Source organism: Cydia strobilella, chromosome 26, assembly GCF_947568885.1.
Source record: "Cydia strobilella chromosome 26, ilCydStro3.1, whole genome shotgun sequence".
NCBI lineage: Eukaryota > Metazoa > Arthropoda > Insecta > Lepidoptera > Tortricidae > Cydia > Cydia strobilella.
In genome coordinates, this window is record NC_086066.1 from 3,208,643 (window position 1) to 3,219,853 (window position 11,211).

General features: G+C 39.0%; 1 protein-coding gene across 1 annotated transcript in view; it reads right to left on the reverse strand.

Annotated features, from left to right (window-relative positions):
* LOC134753114 (cytoplasmic FMR1-interacting protein) overlaps positions 1-4,360 on the reverse strand; it is an 88,261-nt gene extending 83,901 nt beyond the window's left edge. The window contains exons 1-5 of the mRNA XM_063688884.1: positions 4,075-4,360; positions 1,672-1,808; positions 1,133-1,312; positions 496-677; positions 207-334 (exon numbers count right to left, since the gene is read on the reverse strand). Coding sequence (XP_063544954.1) covers positions 207-334; positions 496-677; positions 1,133-1,312; positions 1,672-1,808; positions 4,075-4,150 — 703 coding nt within the window. The 5' untranslated portion in view covers positions 4,151-4,360. The remainder of the gene's footprint in view (positions 1-206; positions 335-495; positions 678-1,132; positions 1,313-1,671; positions 1,809-4,074) is intronic.
* Between the last annotated feature and the right edge of the window lie 6,851 nt (positions 4,361-11,211).

Sequence of the window (11,211 nt, forward strand, 5' to 3'; positions counted from 1 at the left end):
CGCCACTATAATATTATAAACGGGTAAATAACTCTCTGTCACATCTTCACGCTTAAAACATTTAGTTGAAATTTAGTAAGTATGGAGGTAGTTTGAGTCCCGTTTGGCAAATTAAACTGACATTTTAGTGATAATAAAATCACAGAGTAATATTAGCTGTCTGGCATCACCTTTGGGAACTGGGCAGCTTTGTGGACATTACTCACCAGTGATCTTCTCAAGAGCATCCTTAACGGTGTCTCTAATCTTGTTCTGCGTAGCCAGGAACATGGAGAGGTTCTGGGACTCCTGGAGGCTCTGGCTGTCTGACATCACCTTTAGGAACTGGGCCGCTCTGTGGACAATACATCCATTTGTAATTCATATCTTAATATAGTTTATTAAGGGGTAGAGTAGTCGTTCTTCACCGAGCTCTTCGTGTTCTTCAGTTCGTCGAGCACGGCGAACATGTAGGCGAACTTGCCCAGCGTGAAGTACGCCTATGAAGTGACTTACCTCCTGTAGGTAGAGTAGTCGTTCTTCACCGAGCTCTTCATGTTCTTGAGTTCGTCGAGCACGGCGAACATGTTCACGAACTTGCCGAGCGTGAGCAGGTACGCCTCCGAAACGAAGTCGCGGCGTTTCTCGGCGTGGCAGAGGCGGCGCACTTCGCCGCAGAAGCGCTCGATGGCTTTACGCTGAAAAGTTCAGCAAGTTTAAATACCAATGCATGCACAAATATATGGGAGCAAGATTTGGGACACATTGGCTATTGAAAAAAAAAACGCAATGTTGTCAATTCTTACCTAATCGAGTTAGTTTAGTTGTATTTTGACAGGACTATACAGGTAAGTTCAGTATTTATTAGAAGTTTCATTGGTTAAACTTGATTTTACCCCTTATAAGTAGAACGATACAGGACTGATGGGATCAAAGGTCATCGCAAGTAGGGCTGTCAAATTGAATGTAAATGGATTTAATTTAATTACATATACTGAAAAAGATGGCGCTGTGCTACTCTACTCCAGTATAAACACTTATACCTTGTGACACAGTAAGTTATATAACAGTCGTAACCTATTGGCCTATCATATTTGTAATATCCTGGTCACGGCAGCACACTGTAACAAGCCATTCTATTTTGAAACCTCACCTGGAAGTACATGAATTGCAGCAGCTTATCAACCTCCGGCGCCAATACTTGGACAGTACGTTCATAAATATGCACGCGGTCGGGCTGCTCATTGGACCTCGGCTGCGGGATGGCGCGGGAGCAGCATCGCCAGGTGTACAGCATCACGGCGTGGGCGTTGCCTTCTTCTAGCAGCTCGTTCTGTGGACGCAAGAATTTGTATTTGAGTGTCGCCATAGGCATAGTATATACCAGTAGTTATAGACATGAAACCGAGCGACCAGGGGTAAGAGAAAGACATATTCATGTATTGACAGTTACATGTATGGCAGCATACTCCTTTTTCTCTTTCACTTATAAATTTCGGTATTTCGCCATCGCCTTCTTGCTATGATGCCATAACTCGAACATGAAAAAATGCCCGGTCAGTGATAAAGACAAAGCATCGGAATCGCAATAAGTCTATCTTTCTCTATCAAAGAGTGTCAGGCCCTTGAGTGTCGCTATATAGACTTTACACTGTATTTCATAAATTTTAAATAGGACACTAAATTTCTTACCAAGTTGGCATGAACGGTGGCCTCTTCAATATACTTGGCAATCCCAGTGACAAAGCCATTACGGTCCTCAAAATTTGTATCAAAATTAGCCTGGTACAGGATCGAGCATGGCGCCGCTTCTATACAGGGCTGTTCATCTGAAACAGGATTATGATTAGAAATACTTCTTAGGGCCGGTACAGACAGACTTGCAGTTGCCGACGTTGCAGTTGGCGTGCAGTTCCCATACAAATTAGTCGGGTTGCAGTCTGTCTGCATCGGCCCTTAGGAGTATTCACTTTCTTTTTTTTTCTTATTCTTTACTTACACTAAGTACAGTATACTATAGATCTCTGTACGGGGGTGACATCATCACTGAGTGACGAAACCCCATTAAAAAAAAGTACAGTAGTAAATCGGAGTTTTTAGGTGCGGGGGTATGATTTAGGCATTGATTTAGTGTGTTTATTGAAAAATAATTATTAATTACCAAACTATAAAATAAAATAAGTAGTTTGCTCTAAATGTGATTAGAAATGTTAAAATAGTTTCGGTTTTTACAGTACAAAGTTTCAGAGCAATTTAGCTATTCGTTTTAAAATAAGAGTGTAACAATGTTTGTAGAGATAGAGATAGAGAGATTATTATTATTATTATTATTTAGCTTTGTCCCACATTAGTGGTCCCCAAGGGTATAAGCCTTCTCCATCTGTCTCCACCTCTCTTTGTCGGTGGCAACATCCATCCATTTTTTTCCCGCAGCCTGTACAATGTCATCTGCCCATCTTTTTCTTTGCCTTCCCGCTCTTCTCTTTCCAGCTGGGCCTGGCCATTTTGTTACAAGATTTGTCCACCTTTGATCCTGATATCTTGCTACATGACCTGCCCACCTCCACTTTTGTTTCAGACTAAACTGCAGGGCATCTGTTATCTTTGTTCTCTTGCGGATGTCTATATTTCTTGTTTTTTGTATTCTTCTTAAATTTAAAATACTTCTTTCCATTGCATGCTGGCAAGATAGAATTTTGTTCTTCGCTCTTTCCGTGTAAACCCATGTTTGGCATGCATATGTCAAGCTAGGAAGAATGCAGGAGTCCATTATGATCTTTTTCATGTTAAGATTGTAATTGCCTTTGAGAATTTCTTTTTGTGCCCAATATTTCTTCCAGGTTGTGTTTATTCTTCTATCAATTTCATTTTCATTACTGGTTGTTGCGAAAGATACTAATTTTCCCAGGTATATCTGGGAAAATTAGATAGAGAGATAGGGATCTTTATTTGCATACTAGTATGTAACATAGGTACATAATGGACCCTGGAAGGGTATGGCAAAACATGTTATTCACTATAATATATACAACTTATTAGTATTACTAATTTTCTAAATTACAATTCCAACCAAGTAACAAAAATATTTTAAGTTAATAACAACATATATAGCCGCTTTTAATAACTATACCTATACACTAGAATAGAACTATACCAGTTATTATATTTAAAGTACAAGTTATATAATATTATCATCCTCCATAAATTCAGCTATTGAGTAATAACATTTACAGTACATATGGTGCTACTTTCTCGCACTAGTGCATCAAATAGCACTTTTCGTGCATATGTCGAAAGTTTAAAGGGCCATATGTACTGTAAAATGTTGTACGATACACGTGCGAATAGGTAATTCGCAACTCGTGACGATTTAAAACACTCCCTGCGGTCGTGTTTTAATTTATCGCCACTCGTTTCGAATTTCCTCTTTTCCGCACTTGTATCGTAAATAACTATTATCCACCAGCTTACATTTTAGACGGTTTATGAAGTTTAAATTTGTTTGTTAGGTTTTTAAATATGTAGGGATTTTATTATAAATTTTTATGGCTCTGTAATACAGTGTCCATTCTTATATATTTCAAATTTAGGCTCCGGGAGTTCTATATAATGAAGGTGTTGGCAAAATTTAAATATATGTAGATTTTTACGGACAGATGTAGCTATTTACAAAATGTATAGGGAAGGGAGGGTAAGTAGGTTTAGGTTTTTGTATGGAGAACCAAGCTTGCTGCGGACTCACTTCTTGTCTGTATATGATAAGGATTTGCAAGGTTTAAAACTACAATTTTTAACCACCACACACACATTATTTTCATTAGATTGCCTCCATGTAAACAAAACTATGATGCTGAATTGTAAGTACAGGATACCACCTATCATGATTATTATAATATTGAATGATAATATTAAAAAAAACATTTCAAACATGCACAAATTGTCATTTAGAAGATCCATCGGCGTCTTTTTCGTCTAATGAAAATAAAAAGTACCATCTTTCCTTAATTAATGAACATGAACCATGGTACATAGGATAAATAAATACATGCATGAATCATACTTTCGACATCGATAGGGAGTAAAAACAATAATTACCAGGAAGTGTGAGCTCATCCAGGACATCCACATTGCTTAAAGCATCCGATAAAGACACTTTTTCACTCACAGACATGATTAAAGTTAATAAATCTGGGAAATATCACACACAAACGCCGCACCCAGGAAATTATAATTTAACCACTTTGGACGCGTGTATGCACTGTTTAACTATTTATAACTATTTACTGTTGTGTAATTAGGTTTATTAAAGCTGTTAAGCTGTAATTTTGATAATATTATTGACTTTCTAGATATTAAATACGGCAATGCATTTGACAGAAAAACACACCGACGCCAGTGACGCACCTACACATTTTTTTAGCATGTATCGATACTATCGATGTTGCTTGGAAAACGTAACCGTTTTATATTCCGTCGCCGGTTTTATAATTTTTATTGATAAATAAATGAATGACCCAAAAATTTTGATTAATTTTAACATCTTATTTATATTGTTTTTTAATCATTAGTTTTATGTAGATGTCAGTGAAGTTTAAAATTTTGTGTTTCAGTATGCATGATTATCGATATCTACATCACTACCGCCGACGCCCAGGACATTTTCGTTCAGAAATAGCTATAACGTTAGGATCTCCTAGATATTCTTTGGTTAGGTTTATTTGAAGAAAAAAAAACCAATTATATTAGATTAGAAAACTTAATATTAATTACATTTAAAATTAATTTAATATTATCCTAAAGTTAAAAAATGTTAGAATATTTTTTGTAACAAGCTGATGTAACAAGTGAATCTTAACCGGCAACATTGTTGTCCCGGAATTGCCACGGCTCACTTGGGGTCCGCTCGGCAGCCCAATCTCAAGAATTGACATAGGCACTAGTTTTTAGGAAAGCGATTGTAATCCTGACCTTCCAAAACTAGGCCTAGTCCGGTTTCCTTATATACGATGGCACGATGGTTTCCCTCACCGAAAAGTTTGAAGAAAGTCTTTGGTAGATACAAACCTTGGATAGAACCCGCGATTTTCTTGGTTTGGTTCGGCGGGGTGTATTCCCATTTGTCCCCGACGGGCACAGATATGAATAGGTGCATTCAAAAATCATTCCCACCTGTCCCCCTCATGTGCGGCAGACCAGGGGCGGGAACAAGGGTTGCGGCTCGGCTATTTGTATACAGGGTGGCCAAAAAATATGTGCATTCCCGTTGCCAGGGAGGTTTTGGGATTATACTGAGCAACTTTTACTATGGGACCATCCACGAAATCGCGAAAAAAATTTTACCCTCCCATAGAAAATGGACCAGCCAAAATGTATGAAACAGCCAAATTTATTTTCGCGATTTCTGGGTTGGTCCGTTGGTCCAATAGTAAAAGTTGCTCAGTATAATCCCAAAATCTCCCTGTCAACGGGAATGCACATATTTTTTATCGCGATAATCCCAGTGTGGCCGTATAGTTTGTCAAAGGACTGTCTTATTTCAAACGTAGACAGAGAGAATCATACTATATTTGTCTTACACTAGTACTAGCACCCAAAAGAAAAAGGATGAGTATAATTTTTAGGGTTCCGTACCCAAAGGGTAAAAACGGGACCCTAATTACTAAGACTCCGCTGTCCGTCTGTCTGTCACCAGGCTGTATCTCATGAACCGTGATAGCTAGACAGTTGAAATTTTCACAGATGATGTAGGTATTTCTGTTGCCGCTATAACAACAAATACTAAAAACAGAATAATATAAATATTTAAATGGGGCTCCCATACAACAAACGTGATTTTTTTGCTGTTTTTTTCCGTAATGGTACGTAACCCTTCGTGCGCGAGTCCGACTCGCACTTGGCCGGTTTTTTTTGTTCTTATTTACTGCCAATTTGGTTTGACCAACTATATGAAAAACGTCGAATTAACGCGTTTCCCGTTAGTGTGGCCACAGCATTAGGGTTAGGGTGGAATGTTGCGATAAAAACAGCACTTTGTGTACAACATTTATTATGTACTTCCAGTGGGATTAGAAACCAAAAATATGTCTTACAAAATACATATTGAGGGCCTCACATTGACATGAATGAGACTATATTATATGAGCTATCTTATTGGCTATATTCTAAAGCCCGCTCCAGACTACGCGGCGCAACGCCGCGAACGCGTGTTGAGTCGATTTCGCTGATTAGCGAATTAGACTCCACACTCGCGTTCGCGGCTTCGCGCCGCGATTCGCGCACGAGTGTGGAGGGGCTTAAGAGTTACAGGAACCCGCCATAAAGGCGCTTCCATACAATCGCAAGTTACGCTCTCATTTAAAACGACATGCATAAATTACATGAAACTTAGCATTAACATTTACGTAACATTATGTAGGGTCATTGCGCTAGTTTTCGTCTACTTGACGAAATTTGAATATATATCTACATTGCTGCACAAATTTGGACTGATTGCAAATTATATTTCGCAAGGAGCAAATTAAAAATGAGATATATTATTTGCCAATACGGACGGAAACTAGCGCAATGGCCCTATATCTGTCTGGAACTAGTAAAAATTGTAATACAAAGAAAATAGAGCGAGTATAATTTTTGTCTGTAAAACTTCTACGTGCTCTATTTTCTTTTGTACAATTTATATCAACGAATTAAATTTCACATTTTAGAAAGTCGTTTTAAAATGAGAGCATAACTTCGTTTGGCGGCGGCTAAAGTCGGACCAAGATAACTCTGCAGCGAATTCATAGAATTTTGACATTTAAAATAACACTTGCACGACAGTGCTATAAAAACCGCTGCAGTTATCTTGGTCTGACTAGATTCGTGTGACCATTAACCGAAATTTAATAATGTCTCTAGTTTTCATATTACAGCCATAAAAGAAAAACACCTTGGAATATCATATTATCAAAATAAACTCATAATTTTGGACGTAGAAGAAAAAATAATTTAGGTTTTTTTTTTATACCACGTCGGTGGCAATCAAGCATACGGCCCGCCTGATGGTAAGCAGTTACCGTAGCCTATGGACGCCTGCAACACCGGAGATATTACACGCGCGTTGCCGACCCTTTAAAAACTTGTACACTCCTTTTTTGAAGAACCCCATACAGCCCCTCGGGAAAACCTCGGCAGGGAGCTCATTCCACAGCCGAAGCGTACGCGGGAGGAAATTCCTCTTAAATCGCACAGTACGCGACCATTTAGGTGCTAGGGTGTGAGGATGAACACCCTGCCGATGGCGAGCGGTGCGGTGATAGATAGGTGTACGAAATATTTTTTTGCTGGCTGTACTTATCGTTATTACTTATTAATCATAGACGTCATATTTTCTGGCAAGCCCACACGGGTTGGCAACTGTCAAAGGTGTGCAATTGTGCATAGATGGCGCCATCATAGCTTGCCCCATTCTCTAATTTTGTTCTATGAGAATTGGCCTAGAGAGCTGCTGTCTTCCAGGCCATCAAATTCCGGAAAAAAAAACCGGCAAAGTGCGAGTCGGACTCGCGCACCGAGGGTTCCGTACTTTTTAGTATTTGTTATATCTGTGACAATTTCTACTGTCTAGCTATCACGGTTCATGAGATACAGCCTAGTGACAGACAGACTGACAGCGGAGTCTTAGTAATAGGGTCCCGTTTTTACCCTTTGGGTACGGAACCCCAAAAAAACAAGAATTTGCGTACCAGCATAGGTTTTTCTGTCACTCCCTAGAATTGTGTGGATGCCAGCTGTTTAAGCCAAACCTCATAGAACAAAACTAGAGACAGGGGAACCTTCTTCTTCTTCTTCTTTTAAAATTATGGCTTCAGCCCAGTGGGACTATTTCGCCAGTATCAAGGTATTAAGAGGTTTAAAAACAACAAAAATTGTACGGTTGTACAAGACAGTGTACGGTGATTTTTTAGCTCTTGTAAATCGATAGCTAGACTTTACAAGAAGCACGTGGACTACCGGCCGTTAACTCCAAGATGGTGGTTAAATGCGCTTCAAAATTAATTCTCCATTCACTGCACACTACCACATTAGTTTACTGTATAATAAGCTATCGATATTACACTTTAAACAATATTAATGAGCAAAAAACAAAGTAATTAATCACGATGCTAACTATCAAGATGGCGCTCGAACCGGAAGACCACAGGGGAACCTATGCTGACACCATTTATGCCTTTGACAGTTGCCAACCTCATTGCCAAATTGGTGATGCCAAAGAGTATAACGTAACCACAGACTAAAGAACACTAGCAATCTGAAGTAGTGCAAAATATAGTAGCCGCAAATATGATTAGAAACCTTTTTTTTTCACTACTTCCTGCTATAAAATGTTTTTTATATAGTAGTGTGACTACTTAAAAAAACAAATCAAAATATTTAATAAAATAATTTGATTTGTTCCCAAAATTGAGTACTTCATGCTGTTTAGTATTTCTTGGTCTATTTTAAGAAACTACTACATATACATATTTATGATCTTATGATTGTTTCACCGAAGCTATCGTATTTACATTTTAGCCGACGAAAACGCGACATTTTCTTAAATTAGTAATGCTTAATGTTAATATGTATTATATACTACTATATCCTAATTATGTACTCTATACTCTAACTATAATATCCTTAAACTAGATTAATTAGGATATAGGATTTACAAAAAAAAAAGGATCACAATATTCTGGACAATTTTGACTTTTGAAACTAATAGGAATTCTAAGGTAAGTATTTAAGCGGTTATCGCACTGGTGCGGATCCCCACGCTGCTCTGGTGTGCGAGCGAGACAGCACTATGTAAGTATATAGCGACGTCCTGCTTGCACACTGGAAAGGCGTGTTAAGGCCGCCTTATATACGATATAAGTTAAGCGCTTCACACATCTTACTTAATTCAGAATCCTAAATGTGTAACCGCCTTAGGAACACATTTTGAGGAGCCTACTGTCCGCGCGCCAATTCCGTGCATTCGGAGGTCGAGGAAGTGGGGGTGTGCGCCGCGCTCGTACGTACAAAATGACACCAGTCACCATCATCACTCTGTCATGACGCCCAACATTCCTATCATTCCTCAGCCGTGCACGGAATTCGCGCGCGGACAGTTGTTAGGATGCCAGACTGCCAATTAGTACGACTGAATAAAGTAAGGTCACAGAATTAAATTATAAATAGTACTAGTATAAGATGATCAATATATTAAAAATACAGACAATGAAAAACAAAATAACAAATTTATGAAGCAGATCATGGTTTATTTCTTAAATTTACCTTTTTCTTACAATCATAAAAAAAACTTGCGAAATGAGTAAATGTATTTTTACATACATGTCATACATCATTTACTCATAAGTAAGTACACAACTTTTCAAAATACTGTGTATAGTCTAAATGTACTATGGTTATTTACTCTGACACAGAATAAATAATAGTACTTGGTACAGAAGGTCCACTCTCTAACAAAACGCGTCTATTACGACAGATATGACTTAGGTGGCGCAAGCGCAAGCAGCCGTCCGTTCCGTAGCGGTGCGCTGCAACTACTATGGCTAGACACTAAAATTGGTGCCCCCCCCAACCCCTTTCACCTCACCTCTCTCAGCACTGTATATAAATGCCATATCCTCCTTAAGCCCAGCCATACAAATGAACCATCCAAAATTTGCCATTGAAATTTGAGCCTATAGTGTAGAAAATACAGTTGATTTTGCGTTGTTGGAAATTTAAATGAAACAAAGCAAATGCGACTGTTCCAATGAGGGCTAACGCGTATGAATTCGCCGCTAGGGGCGCTAGTGTAGATGGTGGTTTTTTCCATAGTTCGAAATGTCAAATGTCACTTCAATGACTGACAGCTGTTCTTTAGTCTTTTGGACCACCATCAACAGAGGCGCCAACTGGTAACTGGTGAGCAAAAAAACGATAGCCCTCATTGTATAGGATTTAAATTTCATCGAACTAAAGATAGGACTATAGGTAGTCAAACCAAGGAAAGTCTGCAGAGATTTTGACAGCACACGCAGTGCAGGTGTTATATTAAACGTCAAACTTCTATGAAATTATGACGTATAAATAACACTCGCACTGCGTGTGCGGTCAAAATCGCTGCAGACTTTCCTTGGTCTAACTCTAGGACTTGGGCCTTAGGAGGATATGAAATATACACGATAAATACATACGGAATGGTGATTATTGGTAAATTTTAAATCAGACTATACCAAATAATAAAATCATAACACAATCTTGACAAACTTCATAAATACTTAAACAGTTGCTTAGTAGTCAATGTAATCATAATAAATCTAAAAGTAAAAAAATTTGAATGGCAGGCGATAATAGACGAAAATCTTGAGCAGTATCACGCGAGTAGAAATTGAACTGGACCACAGAATAAATAATACTACCGTACAGAAGGACCTTTATCTTGCCTTTATAGACCTTGAAAAGGCCTTTGACAGAGTCCCACGACAGCCAATCTGGCAGTCACTCCGCGCGCAATTGGTACCTGAACTCTACATCCAAGTTGTCACTGATATGTACACGGATGTCCATACAAAAGTGAGGAATCCAGCGGGAGTAAGCGACGACTTTCAAGTAGGAGTAGGTGTACACCAAGGATCGGCTTTGAGCCCACTGTTGTTCAACATAGTAATGGACCACCTAACGGCATATCTACAGAAGACACCACCTTGGGACCTACTGTATGCGGACGATGTCGTTCTTATCAGTGATAACCTCGATGACCTGGAAGAATCCCTTGAAGTATGGAGAGCCGCTATTGAGCCAGGCGGACTAAAAATAAGTCGGCAGAAGACGGAGTACATGCGCTGCTGCTACTCGGAATCCAACCAGCAGTACAATCCGGTTAAACTGCAAATCCATCAGCTACGGGAAGTCAGCCAATTTAAATACCTTGGATCGGTTGTAGCCAGGGACCGGCCCGCTATCCCTTATCGGGGTTTTATAAGGGTATTGCATAAGGCTTAACTCACCATACCCTTTGCCAGACGAAACCCTTTGTTTTGGTTTTAAAAACCCTTTATATAAGGGTAACCACATTTGAGTAATCGGTAGCCCAAATACCCTTACAAAACCCTTATCATCCGCTTACCAACACCTTGCATATTGCTTATAAGGGTTAGCCTTATAAAGGGCTTCCCTTTTAGCATATAAGCGTGCTAATTTAAGTCGTCTACCTTGTTCATA